Source organism: Cynoglossus semilaevis, chromosome 9, assembly GCF_000523025.1.
Source record: "Cynoglossus semilaevis isolate Cse_v1.0 chromosome 9, Cse_v1.0, whole genome shotgun sequence".
NCBI lineage: Eukaryota > Metazoa > Chordata > Actinopteri > Pleuronectiformes > Cynoglossidae > Cynoglossus > Cynoglossus semilaevis.
The window spans coordinates 19,463,555-19,491,002 of record NC_024315.1 but is presented as its reverse complement, the minus strand read 5'-3'; the positions used below and the strand labels follow the sequence as shown (position 1 = coordinate 19,491,002).

Genomic DNA, 27,448 nt, shown 5'->3' with positions numbered 1-27,448 from the left:
CTGCCTCTGCTCAGGCTCAAAGATGTTGTTTTCTATGCGCCTAGCTTTAACTGTCCTCCGTGGGAAGTACCTGGCAACAGATACATGTGGCAGGCTTCTGCCTGGACACGTCTGTACCCCCCCCCCCACTCCTTCTGACTCGACAACCATGCAGTGTAAGAACTGCAGTATCCACGGTGTTGAAGGGGACGGAGTCAGTTTTGGGTAGCTAAACGATGCAGAGGGGAATCATTCAGATCGGAAGCTACTTTTAAAACTTTTCGTCTTTCAAAAAAAAAAAGAAGAAAAATGACATATAAAATATTTAAACATAACAGATGTTCTCTTTTTTTTTCCCCTTGCAGGGCTTTCCAAAGAAACAGTCTTTCTGAACATGTGGTGATCTTCGCAACCAAACCCACAGCACAACGCACAACGCTTGGAAGTGTCAGTCTCGTCCATTATTTTGCATCAGCATCAGCTACTGACATGGCACATCCATACGAGCCCTGGCTACGGACAGCCCCTCCAAGTGGCAATGCAGAGGACATGAACATCCCCCCCTGGTGGGACCTTCACAGAGATGTCCAAGCCGGGAGCTGGATAGATCTGCAGACAGGCCAGGGTGTAGGTCTGCCTGGAGTGAATCCAGGGACATCCATGGGTTTGCAGCCCTCATTAGGGGCTTACAGCTCTGACCCGCAGCTGTGCACCCTGCCCTCTGCTCAACATGTTCAGCCTACACACTCACCTCACCTCTTCCCCCAGGATAGCTTCAAGATGGAACCACTTGCCCCAGAAATGCTGCCGCAGGAGTCATTTTCCCTGGAGGAACCTCCGGAAACCTCCGTCTCTGCCCGTCCAAAACCTCAGCGCCGCTCTTCTTCCAGAGGCGCCGGTCAGGCCGTGTGTCGCTGCCCAAATTGTGTGCATGCCGAACAATTGGGTCAGAGCACCGACGACAGCAGGAGGAAACACATGCACAACTGTCATATTCCAGGGTGTGGAAAGGCCTACGCCAAGACGTCACACCTGAAGGCACACCTACGATGGCACAGCGGCGACCGGCCATTCGTCTGCAACTGGCTCTTCTGCGGGAAGAGATTCACACGCTCCGACGAACTGCAGCGCCACTTGCAGACCCACACCGGAGCCAAGAAGTTTAGCTGTGCTTTGTGCCCAAGAGTCTTTATGCGCAACGACCATCTGGCAAAGCACATGCGTACACATGAGTCCCCACCAGGACTTGGGGAGGAGAGGGTGAACGGAGATGTCATGGACAAGGGCTTTGAAGCCTCCAATCCCTCTCAGTCCTCTTCAAACATGTCTGTGTCTGACACCCCGGAGTCACAGATGAAGCTTAAATGTGAGAATGAACCAGAAGTCTCCAGTGTGATGGGGCATTCGGGCTAATTTCACCTGTTAACCATTGGTTTGCAGTTAACGCCGTAGATGTGTCGTAGATTTTCAACGGAATAGAGAAAAGGAAGACGTCTTTACGCCTCTAGACCATGAAGTTTGGATGGAACTGAACGTCCACTGTCCTGTAGGGTTATCAACTGGACGAAGATGCATACATCGTCTAAGCTCATTAAGGGAAAAGTGAGGAAAGGGCAGAACACCGTGCTGAAGTTGTACATCGTGTCACTGTACTGTGAACTGAAACAGTTCCAAGCAGACAGTGACGATATCTTACTTTCTCTGTTTCAGATTGACTTTTGTTGTAGTGCAGCAGCCTACTGAGCGACTATGTGTTGACACACTGGAATTAAAAACGACAGCGTTTACAACAACCTTTTTTTTTTTTTTTCAAGAAGTCAATAGTTGTTTACATGGTGCCACTGAATTGGGCGTGTGTTTACTGGCGCGTGAGTAAGTGTTACGTAAAACAAAGTAAGAGCAAAGACACTATCACTATGCTGTGTTATTGTCCTGTGAGAATAGTATAATATAATATAATATAATATAATATAATATAATATAATAATATAATATCAATGCGGCTCCTGCAGCTGGAAGCAATATCTGCTGTTAGGTAAGAACAGGACGACGAAATTCTACTCGGAGAGGAAATGCTGCCTCTTTGAATTGAATCCTGGTTTCTGTTGAGACATGCTGATGACAACAACCATATCTGGGATAAACACATTTTCCACAGATCCACCCTGTCATCACTTCAAGCAACTGGTGATGAATGAAACTTCCAGCACAAAGCACAACTACATTACATCATCAGTCCCTGCGATGAGAATATATGCAGTACCAGCATGACTGCACTTATTTAGACAGTTTGAAAGTCACTGGCCTGTTGCCATCTCCTGTTATTTTAAAACACAATTTGTATCAACACAAGCCCGCACTGATAAAGCTACGGTGGGCACATTAGCCATAACTTAAACTAACAAAGTAAGATAAATATAGTGAACACAGTTGGTTTCTTTGAACAGCAGCTAAATAGCTGAAAAAAATCACACTGACTTCATGTCAGTCAATATTGATATATGCTCAGTTTCTGCTGGATGTGTCATGAGCCAATGTTTGTATTGAACAACATTATAAATGAAAAAAAAAAAAAAAACGTTTTCTGCTGCCCCATACTGGTCAAATCCTGGAATGGCCTGGGTGATTTTGACATGCATTTGCATTTTAATGCATTTTCAGACATTAGAAATGAGAAACATGTAAACTTGCCCCAATAATTCCTTCGAATTTTTTTACTATGTCCTGTTGCATATTTAATTAAATATTGCTAAGATGATCTAGCTAAAAAAAAAGTTAAGGGCACCAAAAGCTAACTGAATTTTTTTTTTTTTAAACCTAACAGTTGACCAAAGAATTATCCCAGTAAAAAAATATAGAGTGGCTAATAACAATTACAATATCTGATAAAAACGGTCTTGTTTTTTGTGCAGGTCACAATTGAAAGGATAATGCAACAGCGATTGCAATGTAATCTGGTGGTTCTAGCTTTACTAATATATGCATATTATACCAAGGGCCAAATAGAGTTGTACTTGGGACTAGTTGTGTCCCACAGACCTTTAGTTTAATGTGTATTCTAAAAACTCTATCATAAATCAATGATGCGTTCCGTAGAATCAGTTGAGCTGCATAACTTATTTAAATAATCTGCTCTATACACACGATAGTTTTGTAGCAAACAGTTGTTAAACACACATTACTGCTACAACATTATTTTTATTATAGGTGTAATATCTTTGTAGATGTTATTTTAGATAGACTGGTTATATGATCGTTTGTTGTGGTCAGTAGAACAAAACTGTTTTGTTTTTGTTTGTTTTTTAATTACAACTGTGTTTTTTTTTTTTGTTTTTTTTTAAATTACAACTGTAGTAGATGTTTTAGTTTTGGAAATTGTAATAAGTGCGGCCAAATGTTCTAATTATTTAAATATCATGGTGTAGAAACGTTGTATTTAATCTATTGTTGTTCTTGAATAAATAAAATCAAAGCATTCTGTGTTTGTCTATCTGTGCTCCTACTAGAGATTTATCTCAATTTATTAATATTGAGTCAGTTGAGTCTGAAAATATGGGACACTTGGGTGTAGCTGAAGGTCACCCAGGCCAAATTTAGTCTTCATTTATTACATATTCTCTACTTTCTTTCATTTGAATGTCATTTTGGACCACCATCCCTCTAAAGAATAGATAGAATAGAATAGCCATTATTGTCATTGTAACAGGGTGGTACAACGAAATTGAATTTATTCTAAAGGCGCCTAACCATAACCATAAAACAAATGACATGGGTCCATGAACGTGGTCCTCTTGCATGTTTGTGTAAAACAGCTCATGCAAAGCCTCTGTTTTCTCCAGGCATAAGCAAACTACAGCCCGTGGGCTGGATGCGGCCCATTTGGCTTTTTAATCCAGCCCACCAAACCTTTCCAAATGATATTATTAATTTCTATTTTTCCATATTTCCGCTTTTCCCCTGCAATGCCTGCATTTCCGCAATAGATGGCATAGACAAGACCGAAAGCATTATAGCATTTTAGCCTTTACTGACTGACTTTAACATGTCATCTGTTTTAGTTCATAAGAACACTCCATCTGTCTGTTCCTGACCCGGCCCCCGTTAGATTTTAGGACCCATTGTGGCCCGCGAGTCAAAAAGTTTGCCCACGTCTGCCTTAGACTCAGTGCATATTAATTTATGCTTTTACTGCAGGGATTACAGCAGTTGAACACCTGTCAGATGACTACCTCTCTCTCTCTCTCTCTCTCTCTCTCTCTCTCTCTCTCTCAGACATTGCCACACTCTGTCATATTCAGCACCAAAATATGACAGAGCATGGCACTGTTCTGTATATGCTCGTACATTATTGGTGTTGTTAAACAACGGACAGTGTAGATAGTACTTTTTTTGCAAGCAAACTAGAATAAAAGGTGTCACATTTTCATGAAATTAAAGTGAGAGAGGAAAACGGGACACAATCGTCATGATCGAAATACGGGGCGGCCGGTCCAACCTAGGACAGTTGACAACCCTAATGTTGGTGGTGATTATAGATTTTATTATAATTATTAGTAGTAGCGGTAATATTAGTAGTGTTATTGGTTACATTAGTTGTCTAAATGACAGGAAAACAAATACACTCCCTTGAACATTGGGGTTAAAAGCAGAGGCTCAGTTTAGTTGTATCCTCGTGTTACAATGACAATAAAGACCATAAAATACTTTTTTTAAAAAGTAGTAAAGTCTCCTTTCCATATTTCGTTTCTGAATCTTTGTATAATCACGTCTTGTTATTTTATATTTTATTATATTTCTTCGTTTTTATTATAAAAGCATATGGCTGGGTTTAATGGTAAAAAAAAATATATATTTTTATTTTATTTTGTAATATCGATAGCGCACGCTTAAAGGCCTTACACTGAAACCGGAAACGGATTTTAGGTCACAGGAAATGCGCAATAATGCTATAGTAGCTTTTATTTTCAAGCTAGCGGCTAATCTACAACACTATTCGTTATTAGTCGTTCCATAACGTTTTAAATTTGGTGCTTTTTAAAGTTCATTTTCTAACGTTGGGTCCAAACTCTTATTAAAATGGGGGGCGGAGATCTGGTAAGTGTGGATATTAACTTGCACGACAAAAAAACGTACTTTACACGTACTTCTTTTTCTTTCGGCTTTGTCCCTTTTTTTCGGGGGTTGCCACCACACATACAAATCAATAAATAAACACTGAGTTGATTTGTAATTGTTGTTTTACTAAAATGTTGTTTATATTTCTTACGTACTTAAACATAAACCTTAATTTCTATTCTCTTGTTACAACAAGTACCACCAAACAGGTGTCGCTTTTCTCAAAATCTCATTTTAAACGTGTTAAAATTGTTGTAGTTTCAAACACGTGGTTATATTGTTTGACATTAAAAGGTCGTGTAAAGGTTTTAAGGATCTCAGAAGTATTGCTTACGGTCCATACCCTTTTTTTTCTGACAGAATTTGAAAAAGAGCTGGCATCCCCAGACTATGAAAAACATTGAGCGTGTTTGGAAAGCAGAGCAGAAACATGACGCTGAACGTAAGAAGATCGAAGAGCTGCAGAAGCAACTCAAAGAGGAACGAGCCAGAGAAGAAATTACCAAATATGCAGAAGAATCTGGGGCCATCAAGTTAGTTCTTCCCACTCCCTGTGTCATCTAGAAAATGTTTTTGGGTTTTGTTGTTGTTGTTGTTGTTGTTTTACATTCGATTAAAGTAAGAATGGAAATATTAACATTTTTATTTGTGTGATGGCAGAAAGAAAGATGATCGTCTAGACTGGATGTATCAGGGACCTGTTGGTCAGGTGTCCAGAGATGAGTATCTACTTGGGCGCCCAATTGACAAACAGATCACCGACCAATACGAGGAGCAGGAAAGTGGCCCATCATCAGAGACTGGCTTACTACCAGGATCCATTTTCAACCCTGTCACACCTGCCTCCAACCTTGACCTAGCTGCAAAGATCAGGGAAGATCCTCTTTTTGAAATTAGGTAGGACTTTTGTCATCTAAGTAGTAGATTGAATTCCCTGCCAGTAAGTCACAAAAAGCATAAAGAACTTTTTATAATTGGAAGAAAAACTGTTCTAATGAAATTGACTTCAATAGTTGCTTATGTTTAAACCCAGACTTTTTTCTCTTCAATTCTTTATTGTAGTGCCTCAATCAAAATTAACAATGCTCCTTGTGTTGTGTATTGAACAACAGTTTTCACTTACTGAAACTTTATACATTACATTCCCTACATTAGAAAACTAGAAGAAGCAAAGAAGAAGGAAGTCTTGACTAATCCTGTAAAGATGAAGAGGATCAAAGAAATGGTAGGATTTCTGATTGGCATTTATCTTTGTAGTGATGTTTTAATTTCTTAAAAAAATATGTTTATATATGTTTAGAATTATGTTGCTTTTCTTACAGCTGCGCCAGAATCTTGAAAAGAAAGACAAGAAAAAAAAGAGGAAGAAAGAAAAGAAAGACAAAGAGAGAAGCAGAGAGAAGAAACATAAAAAGATCCTGAGTTCAGATGAGGAAGATGAGAGAAAACACAAGTATGTCATTTGTAAAAAGTTGAAGACAATGATGCTTTGCTTTTGTGCTTCTGAAGGATCTCTCTGAGTGGTCCATTAAAAGGCTAATGTATATGAAAATAAGCCTTAATTACAGTTTAGGTTTTGTAAGTTAACCAGACCCTAAATTCTGCTGTGTAATCAACAACTGTTAACAAGTGTGACATACATCTCGTGTGCTCAAAATTAATTGCTATTGCCTTGCATGTTTTCTAGGTTACCGTCACAGGATGTTTTTTCAACAGAAGCCAGGTCTCGTTCTCATCATCCCTCTGGCTACGGCCTACAGGTCAGTCAGAAGCATAAGTCTAACATAACTGCATAACATGATTAAATACTGGCTATGTGTGTAATGTTTACTAACATTTGACCTAATATGTTTGGTCAGCCTTTTTTCCGTGCATTTGAAAGTGCATTTCAAGGCTGCTTCTCTGTTACTGTTTTTCTAAGTTCTAAGTGCATTTCAAGGCTGCTTCTCTGTTTCTGTTTTTTTAAGTTCTAAGTTAAAAAAAAAAAAAAAAAAAACCCAAAGCCATTTCTTCGCTTTTTACCAGCTACCAGGTGTTCGACATCACTGGTCCTCTTCAACTCACTCCAGCCACTCAAGGCACCGAGAAAGGAGTCGCACTAGATCCAGATCTCGATCCCCCCGCAGGAACCACAGACTCAATCACCATTCCTCTTCCGCTGGGCACAGATATGAGAGGAAGACTGAGACCAAAGCCACCAGTTTGGAGCCAAGGCATAAACCGAGACAGACAAATAATGTGTCAAAGTATGTCTACATTTGGTGTTGGTTTAATGTTGGTGATGGTGATGTTTTTATGATCAACAAGTTTTTTTTCACTGTATTATTTCCATTTTATCTTTTGGATGTTTCTTCTGATGCAGAAAGCTCTCTGCAGAAGAACTGGAGCGAAGGAGACGGGAGATGATGGATGAGGCCAAGCAGAGGGATGAAGATAGGGAGAACAATGTGAAGCGGTACAAGAAGCAAGATGAGCAGGAGAGGCAGAGGGAACAGAACACCAAGCACGAGCCACATGCTGGATTTATTCAGTAAGTGTTTAGAAACATCATGTGACAATTCTGCACTTTGATGGTATGTCTAATACACAGGGAAGAGTGAAAAACACTTACCTTTTTTTTGCAGTGACATGAAGTTGCAAAGTGCTTCCAGCTCTTCCTTGGAGGACAGGGTGAAGAGGAAAATCCACTCCATTCAGAGAACACCAGCTGCTCTGGACAACTTTATGAAGAGATGAGAACAGGAGATATTTACTACCATGTGGGAAAAAAAATGTACAACCTTTCCTGATCCGATTAAGGCTCTAACTAGACAGTGTCATACAACTGTCGCCATTTCAGTCATGGAAACTTGTCTTGCCTCCTATTTGTTGTAACCATCTCTGTCTGTGCGTGAGCATTCCTCAAATGTTGAGGTATTGATGATGATGTAACATATGACCTCTAAGAAATGTTTTAGATACCTGTTGTCACTGTGAGTCAATTTAATTGACTCATTTAATTATCTTAATAAAATTGTTTTCCCTTTTCAATTAAAAGAAATATGCACAAGCACTCTTCAGGCAATGCACTATCAAAGTATTTTTGTATCAAAGGTTTCTCGTTAGTTACATTATAAGTTTATATTTCATACAAATAGGCATAACCTCAATTTAAGCAATACAAGATTACTAGATGAAAAAATCTGTGCATTCCAATTTTTATTTTTTACAGTATTTTGCAATTTGAATTAGTTTACCTGAGCATTTGTTATATATGTTTGATTTGTCTATTTATGTTGGCTTCTTTAACTGGATTTCTCTGCATTCAAATATGTGGATTTCATTTAATACTATACAAATAACACAAACATAATATCTATAATGCAATGTGCTGCCCCGAATAGCTGCATGAAAATGGCAATTTGCAACGGAAAACTTTGTTTGTTTTTCTTATTTAAGAGAACTGAGCTGAGCCCGGCTTTAATTTCAGTTTCACACGCCTCAATCAAACTATACACGCACGTTATGCCGCCTTGCAATATTCCCCAATAATGTTATGCTGACGCGTTGAACAACGTTCCATCAGCCAATAGGCGCTGCATAACGCGTGACGTAACAACGATCATGATTGTACGACGCGTCTGTTTCCAAATCGTGTAGTCACTGTGGGAAGACAATCCTGCCTCTGTAAGACAGGCGATATTTAAGATTATATTTGACTGCCGAGTGGGGAAAACATCGTCACATATTCACAATGGTAAGAACGTTGTTTTAAAAAATATATCCACTGTCGAAAATGTATTTACAATTCGTTTTATAGTCTTAGTTTGATTAGCACGGTTATGCTAATGATGTTAGCCTTCGCGTTGGGTCTTTTCTTTTTTAAGTTAAAGATAATAGATGGAAATTTTACTTGTACAGTGTTTTACAATTAACTTTTACTTTTTACAGTTTAGTCAGATATTCTACGTTACGTTTTAGTAAATTACAGAAAATGCGTTGTAACGTTAGCCTCTTCTGGTCGAAAAGCTGAGTAATTAGCATATTTAGCGAAAGAGCTAACTTAAAAAAAAAAACTACTACACTAACACCACTTGTCTTTATGGTTTCAACTTACCTGAAATTCACTTGGTCAGTTCTCTGCTGGCAGTTTAATCCAAACCGTTACAACTTGTCATTTTAAACAAACTGTCACAAGACCGTCAAATGATAAGCTAACTGTCACCTGTGAACAAACTAGTCTAATATCAGGCAGGCAGAAGTAACTACTAAGTGCACGTTGCAGGTTCAAATCCACTAGCCTCCAAGGTGCCACTGAGGTGCACTGAGCATGGTACCATCCCCAGCCACTGCCCCCCGAGAGCTGCACCATGCTCCTTATGGTGATAGCTTAAAAGCAACGACAAATAAATCACTTTCACATTGAGAAGAACTACTACATCACATTAAAAACTCAAGACAGGTATACAGTATAACAAATCTAGCCTAGTATGAAACCTGAAGTGTTTTAATAGAAAGCATTTGGAAGAAGCCAGTAGAGAAATAAAGGTTACCCCAAGAGTGGTCACATGTTTGCTAACAATAACTCCCTGTCTGTGTCTCTTCTTTTTCCACAGTCTATCATGTCATATAATGGTGGTGCCGTCATGGCAATGAGGGGGAAGGACTGTGTGGCAATAGCAGCAGACCGAAGATACGGTATTCAGGCTCAGATGGTTACCACAGATTTCCAAAAGGTCTTCCCAATGGGAGATAGACTGTATATTGGGCTGGCAGGACTGGCCACTGATGTTCAGACAGTGTAAGTGTGAAATGATACCAACTTTAGTAGACTAATGACGGTAATATTTAAGGACAAAAACGGCAGAAACGTGAAGACTTCTTGTTACACTGACTTTTTTCCGTCTGTGAAATTTGTATTTGCATCTTTATTCAGAGCCCAGAGACTAAAATTCAGACTGAACCTTTATGAGCTGAAGGAGGGTCGCCAGATCAAGCCTAAGACGTTTATGAGCATGGTTTCTAACCTGTTATATGAAAGGAGGTGAGTCAGTGTTGTCGAAATGTTTTTGATATATCTGTGGATAGTCAAAGAAAACAAAACTGGATAAAGGTAGAAAGTGTGTCTCAGCAATTGGGAAGACATTTCGGTACAGTAAAACAGATAAGTGGAAGGACTCACCCAAGGGAAAACAAAACGAATCAAACATGGAACATTTTACAATGTACTCCAATGGAATAATATAATATGGAATATACCACTGCTGTAATGCTTGAATGATAACAAGCCTCCAGTCACTAGGTTTGTACAGATAAAAATATACATGTAGGTTCGCAGTAGTATTTCAGTTTACAGGGCGTGGGTCGTAAAAACATTTGTCCCCAAGGGGAGGTGTGAAAACATTTCTGTCCCCAAGGGGCAGCAAATGACAGAAAATAATTGAGAAAAAAAGACGTAAACGTATTGGGGAAACTTTGTTGATGTCTTTTGAAAGTAAGGTGTTGGCTTAATCTAGGTTGATTTTTTTATTTAATTCTACATAAATCGCATGTCAAGCTACAGTCATGGTAACCAAAGGTTTTCTATCAAATTTAAAGCATGTGACCCTTGCTGTCAAACTTGATGTTTAATGACCTGGCAAGAAAATCTGTTGCAGTCATCATTTATTTAATGCTTAAAAAGCGTGAATAAGCTTGAATAAAGACACATTTTTTAGGGAATATTTCAACCATTTTACGGTTTTTCCCCACAGTGATGGGGCGTGATTGTTGAGTGTTTGCTCTTTATTCACTAGTTTTGAATTTTATTTATTTGTTTTTTTTAATTGCAGCAACATGATGATTGATAGAAATTATGGTAGAGATATCTTAAATAAGTTTATAAAAATAAGTTAAAAAAAAAAAGATAAGTTAACACATGTTATTAAGATTGATAAAAGGAAACTCTTTGAAACTGCAATAACAAATCTATCAAAGTAGAAAAATATCAATGTGTCTGGTCTTGTAATCTGGACTTGGGGCCCCACCTGCTGGTTACCCCAGTGAACTAACTCTCCAGTAACACAAAATCCCCATAACCTTTCACTTCAATGCTAACTTGTGTCCCTGGGTCATGACCTACCTGCTCAGGTTTGGGCCATACTACATCGAGCCTGTCATTGCTGGGTTGGACCCCAAAACCTTTGAACCCTTCATCTGCTCCTTGGATTTGATTGGCTGCCCCATGGTGACAGAGGACTTTGTTGTGAGTGGCACCTGTGCAGAGCAGATGTACGGCATGTGTGAATCTTTGTGGGAGCCAAACATGGTAAGAAGTCTGCAGAATGTCGTGTATATACAGTATATTTATCTTTCGGAACGTAGTATTTTGTCAAAGAGGCTAAATGTTAAATATGTGACCTTTTTTTTTCACAATATGCGAGATATACAGTACTTTGACTTACGGTTGTTCTAACCGCAGATGTTTGATAAAAATCTTTCTTCTTACAGGAACCAGATGATCTGTTTGAAACCATCTCCCAGGCAATGCTTAACGCTGTAGACAGGGATGCTGTTTCCGGCATGGGTGTTGTTGTCCACGTTATGTAAGTAAATGAATGACTACAACATGAGGTACAGACTAAAAAAGCACTCTGAAAATTTCTACTCATTTTCTTCCCTTCTCTTTTTTTTCCCCCCATGTCAGTGAGAAAGACAAGGTTACAACAAGAACCCTCAAGGCCAGGATGGATTAGGGCCCTTTCCCCCCACAATGAACCAACAAAGATGTTTTGTATAAAAGTAATCAACAATGTTTATTCCTCTCTTTCTTATTGTTCAATAAATTAGCTTAGGTTTAAACATCGGCACTTGTCTTGGGTCATTTCAACTTTTAGAATTATGGATTAAAGTAGGGCTAGGGGGCAGTGGTGGCTTAGTGGTTGGACTTGGGTCCGGAAGGTTGTAGGTTCGAATCCATCAGCTGCCAAGTTACCACTGAGGTGCACTGAGCATGGCAACATCCCCTACACACGGTTCACTTTGGTGATGGGTTAAATGCAGAGGTCACATTTCGTTGTGTGCCGTGACAGCTCTAGCTAAAAGTTCAAACTGCAACAATTTTGCAAGGGGAGGAGGGGACAATGGAAGAGGAAGCCCACAACAGGAACAGCAACAACACAGTTGAAAAACAAAAGATAAGACACTTTTTTTTTTTTAAGTGGTGCTCTTAACATCATCATCATAACACTATCGATGTGAAAAATTACATGACATTCCTTTTAGGTTTTAAAGTTATTAATCATAGGTAATAAATTAAAATGAATCCCCCAGGTGAATTGTTTAAATTATTTAAGTTATCAATTGTAATCTACAGTATACCGTATGTTAAAGTTCATTTTTTTTATTTAATCTAATTTATATGTGCAGGGGAATTATTGGGGGTCATCCTTATACTTACCTTCAGGGTATGGAAAAGGGCTGAGGTAAGGGATGGGGGGGGGGGCTTACTGGACTATGGCTTTTCCTGATTAGTTGGTTGTTTTTATAAATTGACTATCTTCCTGTAAGACACATCTTCAGTAGTGGAACAACAATCTAACACAAGCAACACTGTTAACTTTAACTGTTTTCATTCGGTTTGAGTTGTGCTCAAACTAATTCAACAGCATAATATTTTTTGGAGCTATTCGGGAAACGTTATGATCAATTAACCGTAGCACTTTATATCGCAACCAATCGTGACGGTTGAGTAACCGTGACATCGAGTCTGGTCCCGTGTATTCTAGTACTGTTCTGATGACGTGATTAGCACGTCATGTTTGAATGTAGCAGTGTAAAAGAGAAACTGACAATCAACAACATCCTGTTGGAGGTAAGTCAGGAGAAGGTTCTTAGTAATAAACATCCAAACAAGGAAGACAAGATAAAACTCCCTTTAATATGCAATCGTTCATTTTCAAGTAACCTTTTTTTTTTCTTCTCTCATGTCTGTTGGTAACAAAACAATACTGTAAACAAACACAAAAGTTGCTACATTAATGTAAACAAGATATAAAAATGATCCTTATGGTCACAAAAGTATTTGTTGTAGAATTCCCCTTTTTACTGTTTTTTTTTTTTTTATTCATTTCTGTTAGACTGACCTCCACCAAGATACTCAAAAATATGGCAACGTAACATTCGAACACCAATTATATATATATTTTTTTATTTTTTTTTTTGTAATATTTTGTTATTGTCATAACACTTGGATGCTAGGTTTCAGGTGTTTGATGTTTCAACTTACGGTTGGGGGGGTCTCACGTCACACATCAGCCATGCATTTTTGATATTGCATTCGTTTACCTACACCATTACAGATGGATGTTCCACTTTCCTCCCAGATTTTTCAGATTTGAACTTGATTAGAACAGAGAAAAGCCTGGTGGCGTCTGTCAAAGGGCTTGTCATGCAAATGGACCTCTGTGTGTGTGCGCAATAGGGCTTTCTCTTTTTGACTGAAAATGTTCCAATGTGAAGCTAAAAGTGTACTTTTGACAGTAAAAACCACATTTAACTGGGTTTCAGGGAATAAAAAAAAAAAAAAAAACTCTACCTCAGATTTCATGTTTCGACTTCAGCACAAGACGACCAGGATACAACTCTGCTGTTAGGACTCAATCTGAAGTCTTTTATGTGGTAGAAAATAAATACTCAAAAAAAAAAAAATTTCAAAATAATTTCCTGCTTTCAAACTTAAGTTCCATGTTGACTACTGACTGTGTTTTCACAGTAAGCACAAACAGGAGTTCTGTCATTATTTTGGCCCCGACTAGTACATTCTTTTAGGGCAAACAGCAGCAGAGGTGACTCAGGATGTGTCAGACATGTGAATTTTTTTTTTTTTTTTTTTTTTTTTTAAACATTTTTCCTGGACAAAGTGACAGGCCGAGTGTGTTATAGAAAATGATAAGAGGATAAGGATAACACCAATGTTGACAGGAACTGGAGAGACTGTATTAACAGACTGTTAACTGCTGAAGCTGACACTAAAGGCATTAGTTAGACAGTGTCCGTGCTGGCGTGAGGGAACACGGTGGCTGAGAACGAGTGGAAGTAGAAGAACTGAATAACAGAAGACAGGGAGATTATCCACACTCATTTAGCCACTCTTTCTGCTATTTTTTTTTTTTTTTTTTGGTGAGTAAAGAGGAACCAGGCAATGGTGCTAAGTGTTTCCGTTGTAGGTGGAAAAGGTCAAAAACATACCCCCCCCCACCCCCCGGGAAGGTTTGTATTAATCGGATGTAATGACCTGAAGGCAGAGGTGGAGAAGATGGCCCAACACCAAGCTGAGAGGAGAGAAATACATGTGTGGATTTGTGACCAGGATGAAGCAGAGGATTATGGGAGATGAGTCTATGATAGGATGTTGGACATGAACTCGTAGAATCGTTTGGAGTACTGCTCTGGGTTCACTGTTGAGATCTCAGCCCCCGCCTAGGAAAAAAATGAAAAAAGGAATTCACACAATAAACAAATAATTAATAGTAGCAGTTTATTTAGTTACACATAGTGGTGGCATTTGTGTCAAAAACAAGAGTACTCATCTCTATGATGATTATCATAGAGATAGATATCGTAAGATGAACAGAAATCAGAAACCTCTGAACACATTATGTTCCATAGCACTCACCCCATGTTTCACAGTTTTGGCAGCATGTGCAGCTTTTTTCTTAGCATCGTAGTGGGTGAGGATGTCAATGATAGCCATGAAGTAAACCTCCTTCTTCACCGCACCTGGTGGGGAACAAACATGCAGTGGAAAAGGTCCTTGTGATTTGCAGCCAGTTGCTGATGTGATGAAGGCGACATTTTGAAACATTTCAATGAGTATCTGCAGATTTTCAAATGAGCCAACTGCTAATATTCAATGACTTTTTTTGAAAGCGGTTTGTTTGGATTTATTGATCCCCAGGGGAAATCATTGGGGAAATTAAGAATAAAACTAAAAAGAAAGAACTTAACAATTGAAAACAATGAAACAAATGCAATAATAAAAACAAGACAATAATCACTAAAGTGGCAAAACTGATCACAGAGTTGGTGCAAACAACCGCAAAAGTAGAGAGAAGAAAGGTGACAAACATAAAAGTGGAATATGGGAAATAATAGAGAATGAAAATGAAAATATAGTCCAGTTGCTTTGAAAAATACCCTATAGTTCATGACACCGTAGCCGGGTCTAACCCAGTGGTTATTGTTTTACTGTGCTGCAAGTGGCTAGCCAGATTAGTGCTTCTAATTTCTCGTGCCCATGCAATAGTTTCTTGTGCTCAGGTGATCACTTCTCGCGCGCAGTTTTGTCGTCAATGATGTCTCCCTATTGTTCAGCAAGTGTCATGTGTATAAATTAAATTCTTTATGAAGAGTTTTATTCAGTTGTAAAGCAAAACAAAAGAAAAAAGAACAAAGCACACATGAATGTTTCCTGGTAGGCACCACCTAGTGGCGGAACTGAAAGGCTGGGTATTTAGAGAAAAAGGAAAAAATGAGAGCAGTCTTTATTATGGCCATGGACAAATTAATACCAATTAGACGGCATGATTAAAATGCCTATTACAGACCTATTACCAGTTGGACAGGATTCAAACTTACATGACTCACATCTTAACCAAAAAAATAAATAAATAAATAACTGTCAGAGTCATGTAGATGCTGTTTACAGCTACGTTTTCACAAGAAAAACAAGACTCACCGTCGTGGCTCTTGATTGCGTAAACGTCTACAGAGGGGTCGAACTCCCCGGGGCTGAAGAACCCCCCGCAGTTGAGCGGGTTCCCAGGGCTGTCGGGTGGTGTTCCGAAGGAGCCGGTGTGCACTCCCCCTCCCATGCCATCATTTTCATACTCCTCCTCTTCCCCCGCTCCCTCCACATCCATCTCCTCTTGTTCTGCTCGTTCCACATCATGGATGCCCACCAGGAGGCTGTAGTCCATGATCTTTAATGTGGCCAAAAACTAAGAAGGAGGAGAAGAAGACGATGCGGAGAACAGTAAACATGAGCGTTCTACTACTTCCCAGTAGTTCTTACTTTGTTTAATAGCCTCGTAGTCAATTAAATGACAGTGCAATTACATCATAGAAAAATGCGCCATACTTTTTTTTTTGAATGACGTTTTATATTTTATTTTTTAGTTGCTTCCGAGTTCACTTTTTTCCTTGTTGGATTGCATCTAGATGAAAATCGGATTTTATTTCTACTTCTATTCCTTAATATATGCTACAATCTTATGATTCAATATTAAGTCAAACGAATAGTGCATGTAAACATATGCGTTGACTTGGATAGCTCTATAATTTGCTCTCTCTCCTTTGCTGCTGCTGTTACTTTTACCGCATAAATATGTGCTCATAATGTTCACAGGCCTGCATTAGTACCTCTAATTTTATCAGGGTAAATTAAGTGGATGTGTAAATGCATAACTCATAGTGAACATACTCACGGTTGCTTGAACTAATTCAGATGTTGGCTGTTGTGGAACCAGAATTTCTCATCTCAAAGTAAGTTAACTCAGAGTTGTAAGTTTTTTTGACCTCTTTTCTAGAACTGTTGTTCTCGAACCCAAAGCCTTCCGGACCCAAGTCCGCTTTCTTAACCACTTCTCAAGCACAGACTTGTGCACAGTAATGGGTGAGTCTGAATTCTGTCCATAGTTTTGTTTTAAACTTCTTTTATTTAGAAAGAGGAAAGTGGGACTACGTTTACCTAGGTCCCCAACCACAAACCGGAGCAGATAAAGGAAACTAGAATAGTTACTTACAATCGTAAAGTAAATGGTTACGTAATTACAATGAGTAAATAATGTAGGTTTTAATTTTGAGTTTTGAAATGACTTCATTACCATCTGCACTTCCTGACAGGGTAAATTGATAATACTCTAGGACAGTGCAGAGACGGACACTGTGAGGACCCCAGTGAGACAACACCTCTGACAGCATTAATAAATCCAATACCTCTACATCTCGTTTTAGCTTCTCCAAAAAGTACTTCTTGTTTTCATCTCCTATTTGCAGCTTCTGCCCTTCATTCAGGAAGTCATTGTCTTTAAACGTGGGAAGTTCTTTAGCCTGGAGACAAACAAAAGAGGGAGAAGGTGTTTGATGTTGCAATGTCCCATTTACTCAGACAACTGAGAGGTGAACACAGGTGGAGCGGTGATGTTGATAATGACTGAAACATTACAAGACTCAAAAGAGAGATAGAGATCTTGAGTGAGAGACAGCAGTGACAGATACTAAAACAAGGCTCCACATACAAACACACAAGCACACGTGTGTGAGGACTTAATGTAACCATCATTTGACAGTTTTGCCTTTAGGGTTTTGTTCCATCATGTCAGCAGCTGGTAATGCAGCAAAAAAAAAAACAACCCACCTTCTCCTTGTCGCTGGCTTCTCTAGAGACCGTAGAACCCTATAAACAAGGACAGAAATAGAATTAAGAGAAAGCGGTTCCAGACAATTATTATCATCTGTCCTCTGCTTAGCTGTCAGTGTGAAGAAAGCTGAGCTTGTTCTCTGCCAGTGTATACTGGCAGGAAGACTGGCAGATGCTATGGATGGTGTTTTTAAAAGATGTTGTTGCCCTTTATGTGCCTTTTTTTTCCCCCAAACACATTGGGGAAATGTGCATGGAAATATTCCTCACCTCAAATCAAAAATGTTGTTCATGTTCATGAGCCAGATATTAGGTTTTACAGCAGTACAGTGTGTTTCTTGCCTTTAAAGCTCAGATATTAGGTTTTACAGCAGTACAGTTTGTTTCTTGACTTTAAAGAAAAAAAAAAAGCTAAAACTTTTTTGCATCTACCAGAGCAGTTTTCTCCCTACCCATAAACACACAGATCCTACCTTCAGGTCATACTTGCGGTGTACAGTAAGGCGATGGCTGAATACATTCCGAGTTACCACCATGTACGTTTCCACCCCATCCACCGTTAGTCTGTACATGCCAAGGAACTGAGGCAGTAGTGTGTTGCCATGACACTCCACTATAAACTGGAGATAATCAAGGGAGGAGAAGGAGGTGAGAACAGAGTTAAGGAGAGAAATGTAAAGATTAAGAAAGAAGACAAACAGAGGCTCAAACATCTCTGTCCCAGACACTCGCATAACTCACACTGTTTCTTACTAACTTATTCATCAATACTGAATGTGGACGGATGGGGGTGGGGTGAGAGGTTGGTGAGGTGCAGGGTCGTCTACCTGGTGATATTTCTTTAAGATGTTGTGCATCTCAGCAATGTCCTCACTGGACACTGTTTTGATTACAAAGCGGTGGTCGTAGCTGGACAGGAATCGGTTGCCGAAGCGACCCTGGGAGTCACTGTTGAGGGGGGCGCTCCTGGTCAGAGAGTTCTGACATAGGCAAGATATTCTGTTACCATCTACTAGTCTTACATGTGGCTTACAGTCTTATGTCCTTTGCCAGTGTCTGACCTGGTAGTCCTGGTCATCGATGCAGAACCTCTCCCTCAGGTTCCTGAACACCATGGGACAGTATTCTTTGAACTTAAAGCGACTGGGCAGGTTTTCTCTGAGGGGGAAGTGGAAAAAAACAAAACAAAAAACAAAACAATGAACACAGAGGTTCTTTAATGTCAAATGAGGAAGTTGGCTAAATTGGGTGTGTATTTTAGCTTTTATCTTTTCATCATAAACAGCCAATAATATGACACAAAACACATAACACAAATGACACATAATTAACATCAGTATATATATATATACGTACATGTCTATGAAGTGAAATTCAATAGCGACTCTCTTCAATTATTAATAATATCATCCCTCTACTGGAGGGCTCTTGGGCTTCTCCACTAAATCCTAAATTCCCCAAAGGGAACTCCCGAGGGGTTAATAAAGTGCTATCTATCTATCCATCTATCTATCCATTTATCCATCCATCTATCTATCCATCTATCCATCCATCTATCCATCCATCTATCTATCCATCCATCCATCCATCTATCTATCCATCCATCCATCCATCTATCTATCCATCTATCCATCCATCCATCTATCCATCCATCTATCCATCCATCCATCTATCCATCCATCTATCTATCCATCCATCCATCCATCTATCTATCCATCCATCTATCTATCCACCCATCCATCTATCTATCATCCAGCTAGCCATCTATCCATCTATCCATCCATCCATCTATCTATCCATCCATCCATCCATCCATCCATCTATCTATCCATCTATCTATCTATCATCTATCTGTCCATCCATCTATCTATCTATCTATCTAATAGATGGCCCTCTAAGCACAGCTCCACCTTTGGGTCGCTCTCTTTCAATCAATAAAACAAGATCGCCAACAAACAAAACTCGAGCCAAATGTTTGTTTTCCACTAAACATGACACTTTCTAGCGTTATTCTAGTTTTTCCTGACATCATTTTATAACATTGTTTAAGTAGATACTTGACCAAAACATTACAATGTGTACTAACCAAAAAAATATAATATTAAAAAATATAAATTTAAATGATTGATCTGTCTTATGTTAGGAGCAAAATTACCCAAGGTGAGTTACGACAACACATCACTTCACATCAATTCCATTCCAAAGGCTGATCCTGAAATGTTGGTAAAAACGGGTCCCATTCCAATCCTACTATTCTGACTGACTAATTGTCAGGTGTACACTCATCCTGCGACTCTCCTGTTCCACCACATGCCAAATGTGTTCAACTAAAATCACTAAAATCTGGTGACAAACAGTCTCTACGATCACTTACTTGTGCCCTCGTAAGTTTTCCTACAGTTTACAAAAAATGTCCGGCTGTTCTCAAACCACGATGCAGTTGTTTAAATACAATAAGTACAGTTGGTGAGGACAAAACACAATAAGCTTCAATGGGGACCAAGACTACCTCTTTGTCTGGCAATTACCAAGAAACCAATGGGGGCATTTTTGCACATTTCATCACATGCTTAAAATATTGATGCAACAGCAATGCATCATTTCTTGTGTGGGCTGCTTTATTACCGCTTCCAAGTAATGATTTTTATAATGCGGCTCAAGTACAGTGACGACAGGTACAGGGGATCCGAACAGAGCTCAGTGAAAGACTCTATCGGTGTACTTTTCACCCCCTCTTGAAATTTCAGCATTACACGTTTTGCAAATCTCTAGCCGTAGGTCTTTCCCAGATATATTGAAATACATCCACACAGCAGACAGTTTTTACTTGTGTCATCACAACTTCCTGTTTCAGCGGTGTTGTTTCGGTGATAAAAGTCTAATTTGGTCGAAAATGCACTTTTGGGCCATTTTCGGCTATTCTGTTCTGACTTCCTGCGTGACTATCAGTTCATTTGATTTCTCTTCTAGACATTTGACAATTAATTATTTTGAAAATAATTTAGTTATTATTATCAATTTTTTTTTATAATAAAATATATAATTGCATTTAGGAAAGCTCCAGGAAAAACTCTAAGTACGGTTTCTTTGCAATTAAAAATGAAATATTAAAAATAGAGCAAAAAGACATGTAATTTGATATGTTTGTCTACATTATATTTTACTAAGGATGTGACCATACACTGAACTCAATATGATTCAAAATTAGTTGTTCACAAAACGTTTAATAACTATGCAAAATACCATTAAGAACTGAAATGGACTTGTGTATCTCATAAACTGAAATTGTTATCGTAAATATCAGAAAAATGCACATTTTGTTTTACAGAAATACTGCACCATCACCATTTATCTCTTCTTGTTAAAAGTAAACCTCATCTGCTCTTATTTACCTTGCAAACTGCCAATACATTAAACAACAAAAGAGTATCAAAATATTAAATATTACAGAAACACTCTCAAACATTGTGTCTGTGGAAGATGTGCTTCCCACCTTTTGTTTGAACACCTCAACATTTTGGCTTAAAAGCAGGTCACAACCAACGGTTTTAGGCACATACTGCCACCTACTGTACTAGAGTGTGTAGTTTCATGGTATGACTGGTGACTTTTTGAGTTAACGCAGCCTACTCCTTATGCCTTGATAAGCAATTCATTTTTGTATTTCAACCAATGCAAATTGTGACAAACTTGTATTGATTTTTAACCACGTCACAATGCAAATTGTCACATCCCTACATTTTACATTTAAAGGTAAATTGTTTGTGATGTGTCTACCAATTTAGAAAGTCATGGATATCACGTCAGCATAAATCTTCTGAACTTTTGAGCCAGATCTGATGGTAATTAGCCATTGGCTGGGTCATGATGCTAGAGAGCAAAAAGTGTTGCCTGCAGTCTCAGAATAATTGGTTAAACGCCTTTTGGATGATTTTTTTTTTTTTAGTTTAAGATTCATTAATGTGCCACTTTTACTTCAATGAAGATAAGAGTGAGACGGTTACAGAGCATCAGAGGGAGGACTACGAGGCTGTCCCTGAAGCTGTGAGACTGCTGACCTCTGGTGGACCCCTGAACCCCTCCCCCCCACCCCCCATACTGTGTGTAGAGAGTGGGAGCAGAGGTGATGAACTCTACAGACCTAACATCTAACATCATTGACGGTGTATAAAGTGTCATTTACTCACTTGTTAAATAGATGGTTGTCCACTTTGATTTTACTGTAGGCTTTAAAGTCATCTGGCATCAGCATTACAGGTACAGGCACGTTACTTAATTCATTGATCTGCAGGGCAAAGTTGGAAGACTTGAGGTTAGAGAGGAGCCAGGCAAGAGGTGAACATCTGATCAGTACAAACACAGGAAGAGTTCACTATTGTTTAGGACTGAATTTAAAAAAAAAAATAAAAAACAACAGAAATATTCCAGATCAACTCAAACTTTGAAATCTTATCTCAAAATCAATGATAAAAAATTGATTAAATTGCAAATTTACCACATTTTCCGTTTTTTTTTTTTCGTGGTCAAGAAGTCTTTTATTATCTCCTTTTTTATCGATACAGGCAACACACACGCTCCATGCAAAACATCATCCGCACTTCCGCACGGAACAGCGTCAAATCAACAATACGGTGACCATCCAGAACAAAAATAGTGACAACCGCCTGACTCTGGAGGGGCGATCTCATAGAACTTCATCATACAACGGGGGCACCTGCACCGTAAGCTTCTCCGTCTCCTAGCGGGTTCTCCGCGTCCACCGCAGCCCGGCTCATTTCTCATGCGTGGTGCTTTATTCCCGCATCCAAGTAATGATCTTTACAACACAATTCAAGAAGAGTCGCGCCGAGTGCAGGGGATCCAAATAGATCTTAGTGAAACATATGCTGGCAGACTCCATGGGTGTACTTTTCTCTTGAAATTTCAGCATTACACACGTACTCAGATATATTGAAATGCGTCCACACAGCAGACATCTTGGTACTTTCAGACAAGCCGCGGTTTTTGCTTGAATTATGATAACCTCTTAAACTAATTCCTTTTTTGGCCGTGTTGTTTCGGTTATAAAAGTCTTTCGGCTGAAAACCGAAAATGTACTTTAGGGCCATTTTCGCTAGCTGAAAATTTGGTGCATCCCTACTATGTAGCCATAAGTAATAAAGATTTAGTAAAATACAGCTCTGGATATTCTTCGTCCTTTTCATCATAACAACATAAGGGTTTGTATAATGACCAGTATTTCTTTTCACTACAAACCATCTGTTCGTGCCACTGTTGGTGTTCATCTGTAATATTTACATCTTTAAAAGAGCACAGGCTGAAACGGTCAAATACAGTTAAAAATCAGAAGGGGCAGTTATTTCTCTGATGCGTCTGTCAGTTCAACCCAGTTTCTGATTCAAAGGATCAAACAGGATATATCACCGAAACACCAGAAGACAGTGCGAAGGAGTCAAGTCCTGCATCTCAACTGCACCACAACTAGGACATGATTACATATGCACACAGCTTCTGACTGAAGGAAGAGGCTTTGATGACAAGTCTGTTTGATGTCTTAGACCAGCTTCCACCCACATCTCCAACCATCATGCCTGTACTTGCACATGCTGCACCCACACAACCACTTCCAAAGTTCAGTCATACCCAGTACTGCAGACGACAGCGTCTCATTAGCCCCTTTACTGTTGCCACTGTTAATCGTAGAGGACTTGGACGCACACAGAATTGTCAATGTCAGTGCAAACATCTCTCTGTGTGAGAACAAACCATTATTTAGTACAGCTGTAAATTAAGGTCCATGTTCCATTAGCATTAGTGTCATTAGTTAAGGTCTCTTATATCGATCATTACTTCTTATATATCGATCATAACATACAGGCTAGTAGGCCTGTATGTTATTATTTAATATACGCATGAGTGGGGTTTTATATTGTGCATTGATGGAATGTGCTAAATAAATATGTTCATAATTTTGTAATTTATTTATTCTTTAATGCAATAATATTAATTTATCCAATTGCAATGCCATGATTTTAGTGAGGTTAGTACACTGTCATAGCCATAAGCGCAATTGTGCTAATAACTGGCAAAATGATTGTCTCTTTTGGTTTTTGGCCTTGGTTTCATTTTTTCGGTTTTAGTCAAGAATTTTCATTTCGGTGCTTCCATCATTTCTATTTATGTACAATTGATGCTTTTGTAAGAATTTAGGAGGAGATTGTAAACTGATGTTGTTTTGCTGTTAAAATATGTGACCCAATAATAGCAATCACTCCTATAACTTGAACAAAGTGCTTACCTTATAGAACCTATAAAGTAGTTGACATCTGTAGAAAATTGACGGCATAAGACTTAGCACTTAATGCTAACGATCAAAGATCAAAGATCAGAGTAACAACACCTGATCGCATTGTAGTGAACTTAACGAGACTTTAAGAAGCCAAATGTAATGGGCCTTGGATGGAAACTACAACTAGCTACAGTATATCAAATAAGGTAAAATTAATACCCAGGAGTCTCTCCTTTACAAAGCACATGAAACAGTTTCCACTCTACTAACATTTTTTTTTTGCCATGTTGATCAAAGGGGTTCAGAGTGAGACCCAAACTGTTTGCCTGCCTTAAAAGGTATAACACTAAAATACCACAATAAGGGAACTAAAAACTTTATAATTTGGCCTTTAAACATTGTTTAACCACTAATTAACTGGGTTGAGTTATGAAGTACACTAACAAAAGCACATCTTTGAATGATCTGTCAAAGGTTTAAAAGTCTTTTGTTAAAATTGTTAAAAGAAAAGTCCAGGCACATTTGTATGAGGAATGAGGCAACTGATCAGATGCAAGATACAGGCATTTCAAGATTTTTTTTTTTTTTTTTTTCATCTCTTTTGCTTTTTGTGTGAACATAGCTTTAGCCAGACCATGTAAACAGACTGGTTGACGTTTACTTGCCAAGATCTTGTTTGGACCTGGAACAAGCTCATTTGACAATAACATTTAAAATAAAAGTAATAATAATAATAATAATAAACATACTGCTGCACGATCCAGCCATACATCTGATGATGACATTTAAAAGAGAGTTTGAGGGAAGAGGCCGTTTTTTTAGGCAGTGGTGCCCGTACAGAAAGTATTCAGTTAAATAACGGAGCAAAGTATGTTGTCAATTTTAACTCCTAACATACTGATACATACCACTCTCTATGGTGCGTGTTCCGCGTTTGCTGGAGGGTAAAAGCCTTTCATTCCCAACATAACTATACAGTATATGCAATTTTGTTTTGTTTTTTAAATGGAAAAGTTTGGACATGTTTCAAGGTGCATTTTGTTGTTACTCTTCTTGGCTTCAGAGCACTAGCACAAATGCAGTTTAAGGTGAACACATACTAATCATACAATCAATGTTTGTTTTAGACTGCAGTGTGGTTTGTTATATTATTACTATTTAATTTTATTTATACTTATTTTAATTTAGTATTTGCATACATATACATAAGTTAAATAAAAGCAAACTCTCAAACCAATGAATAATCATTTTGAATAACTGACTTCAATATGAATCAAAAATAATCATGATTTAGATTTTCACCATAATCAAGTACTACTATGTATGTATGTATATATAAATGTGTGTGTGTGTATCTCTAGGTTATTAGATGCTTAAAAACATTTCTTATAGACACAAATTAACAAAACTATAACCAACTAAGTATAGCACACACATTAAAATGCAATTGACCTCCACTGAGCTTTTCATGGCAATAACTGGCTGCAGCCAGAAGTAAACGTGATATATTTTCTGTTCTATTTATAAGGAAATGGTATGACAGGATAAGCTGCTAACTGGATGGATGCAATGAATATAGAAGATGAGTGCAGAATTCAGAGTGAGTTTATGACTGAAACCTCCTATATCTAAGGTCAAACTGTTTTATACACTCTCGCTGCCTCGTCGCCATAACTTACCGCACGTCCCGCAACTGACTTTTTTTCGTAGTTCAGAGTTGAAAAATAACAAATCAAAGTAACCTGCTGCTCAAGCTCCCTGTGCCAGACCCCTCCCACCACACGCACGCCTGCACGAACAAAAACCAAGAGCTGCTGCAGCTCACGACCTCATAACTTTTCATCATCCATTATGTGTAACTGCCGCAAAAGGTCAAAGCAAAAAATGCAAAACATGCACAATCCCCTGGATAACTGTTCGGAAAGTTTAAAGCACATGCAGTGTGATTTCTGCAGAAGACATGCTACAGGTACAGTTAGCTTCTGCAGCAGCAACGAAACACCGCAAGAAACTGCTGCAGAATGTGAGGGAAACAATGCGTTATACAGCAAACACACGACTGGACAATTGAGAAAACGATGTGAATTGAACGCATTTCAAGAACAATAAAAGCACGAGAGTTGTTTTGACAGAAGTCAGGCTAACAGGCTAACTTACATGCTAACTCAAATCAAAACAGCAGCAGCATAAACAAATACAAATGCATTTAAGACATGTTACTCACCGTGTGGTTGACTCCCCACATTAAAACGCTGAGAATGGGCTCGCTGGCGCGGAATAATTTCACTTTTTGTCCTATAAAATGCTTCTTTTTCGTCTTGGTTTTGCTCGCGCTGACAGGCGCTGCGCTGGTGCAGTTGGATGACATGTCTCGGCCGGGGGTAGTTTTCGGGGTAACCTCGCTGTCGTTCAGTCTCGACAAGAAAAATAACGAAATGTTGACAGAAAAGAGTCTTTTAAAATCTATAAGTGCATCATGGTCGTCGTCCGACTCGCTGCGAGTCTCTGGGTAGGATAAGTGTAGAGTCAGCGGTAGAGCATTTTGCGCCGTCACCACCCTTCCTTCCTCGGTAACAGGCCGCGGTGGAGTCCAGGGAGCAGCTAACCAGCCATCCGCTACAGCGCAGTCTCTGTCTATCTCTTAATTTTAAAAACAACCCACCAAAAAACAAACCACCCAAAGCCTTCCGCTCACGCTGTCTACTCCCCGTCTTTCCCCGAAGCGCGTAAAGCCCGAAGTTGCTGTGAAGCACTTTTAATCGGAAGTGAGAAGTCCCGTCATGATGCGCCTCAGATTGTTGTCACTCACCGCCGCCAACTACCGCTGATGAGCTGCGTCCACAGGCTCTCCTCAAGATGGCGTCCGACACTTTTGCGCTAAACAGACAACAGCGTCACTCGCAGGTGTTCGGGAGTTTTACATGTATCGTATTTTGCCTCTTACACTGTACATGTAGGGCAGAAGCGGATATAGACATTTTCTGGCCGAAGAACCAGCTTTTTTTTTACTGGATAAATTCAAACTATTAAACTTGTCCGCTGTATTTAACTCATCAGTCGGTTACGTTTCTGAAGTAGGTGAGCAGGGAAGTTGTTTGGTTGCTTAATTCTCCACAGTTCTGCCCAGGTCAGGATTCGACTGGTGAACCTCCAATCAAAAAGCATGATTCTTGAACCTTCTGGTCAATGAAGCACCACGGTTATGTTGGCCCTCTACGGCCATTATTTGTGCTCATAATCACACTCAAGTGAAACAAACTGGAGCATAACTTCAAAATGTATATGTAGTATACGGAGTACCTACTAGGAGTGNTAAGACCATTGGTTCTTAAACTGTTTCTCCAGGGTCCTCCTTTTGTAGACAGGCCTGTTGTCAGGCACCTACACAGTAATCTAGTTAAATTAATATTGTCATTGAACTAGAAATTTTTTTTTTCTTCTTTCATTACTTGTAAAACTTTGGTGGATGCTACTTTCATACCAAGCATTGAAACTCAAACGTGTTGCCAGTCATTCTGCCAATTGTGGAATCACTGTGGAATGTGATTTTCCATCATACATGACCTCTGTCTCAACGTTTTATGTTTTCTTAAAGCGTTTCTTTACCTGAGAAACAAATCAATCAATGTAAATCTTGTATTTTGCCTGAAAATAATGTTTCAAGTGAACTACAAAACAAGGGATTT

General features: G+C 38.9%; 4 protein-coding genes across 4 annotated transcripts in view; 3 read left to right on the top strand and 1 right to left on the bottom strand.

The window, feature by feature from the left end:
• The window catches only part of sp6 (Sp6 transcription factor), an 8,352-nt gene extending 6,470 nt beyond the window's left edge, over positions 1 to 1,882 (top strand). The window contains exon 2 of the mRNA XM_008317851.2: positions 345 to 1,882. Coding sequence (XP_008316073.1) covers positions 469 to 1,392 — 924 coding nt within the window. The 5' untranslated portion in view covers positions 345 to 468 and the 3' untranslated portion in view covers positions 1,393 to 1,882. The remainder of the gene's footprint in view (positions 1 to 344) is intronic.
• A 3,016-nt stretch (positions 1,883 to 4,898) lies between these two features.
• On the top strand, positions 4,899 to 8,158 carry cwc25 (CWC25 spliceosome associated protein homolog). Its single transcript, XM_008317850.2, has 9 exons — positions 4,899 to 5,073; positions 5,455 to 5,627; positions 5,755 to 5,991; positions 6,250 to 6,319; positions 6,417 to 6,547; positions 6,782 to 6,854; positions 7,120 to 7,340; positions 7,457 to 7,624; positions 7,719 to 8,158. The coding sequence occupies exons 1-9, from the start codon at positions 5,056 to 5,058 to the stop codon at positions 7,828 to 7,830; spliced, it is 1,203 nt and encodes a 400-aa protein (XP_008316072.1). The 5' UTR covers positions 4,899 to 5,055; the 3' UTR covers positions 7,831 to 8,158.
• Positions 8,159 to 8,673: 515 nt separating this feature from the next.
• Positions 8,674 to 11,919, top strand: psmb3 (proteasome 20S subunit beta 3). The gene is made up of 6 exons (XM_008317849.3): positions 8,674 to 8,830; positions 9,690 to 9,874; positions 10,010 to 10,117; positions 11,203 to 11,380; positions 11,563 to 11,657; positions 11,759 to 11,919. The coding sequence occupies exons 1-6, from the start codon at positions 8,828 to 8,830 to the stop codon at positions 11,805 to 11,807; spliced, it is 618 nt and encodes a 205-aa protein (XP_008316071.1). The 5' UTR covers positions 8,674 to 8,827; the 3' UTR covers positions 11,808 to 11,919.
• Positions 11,920 to 12,972: 1,053 nt separating this feature from the next.
• On the bottom strand, positions 12,973 to 26,633 carry LOC103384355 (phosphatidylinositol 5-phosphate 4-kinase type-2 beta). The gene is made up of 10 exons (XM_008317848.3): positions 25,987 to 26,633; positions 21,661 to 21,758; positions 18,535 to 18,631; positions 18,301 to 18,453; positions 17,947 to 18,093; positions 17,471 to 17,509; positions 17,050 to 17,163; positions 15,791 to 16,052; positions 14,729 to 14,832; positions 12,973 to 14,532 (listed from the first exon to the last, which is right to left on the bottom strand). The coding sequence occupies exons 1-10, from the start codon at positions 26,128 to 26,130 to the stop codon at positions 14,452 to 14,454; spliced, it is 1,239 nt and encodes a 412-aa protein (XP_008316070.1). The 5' UTR covers positions 26,131 to 26,633; the 3' UTR covers positions 12,973 to 14,451.
• Positions 26,634 to 27,448: the final 815 nt, after the last annotated feature.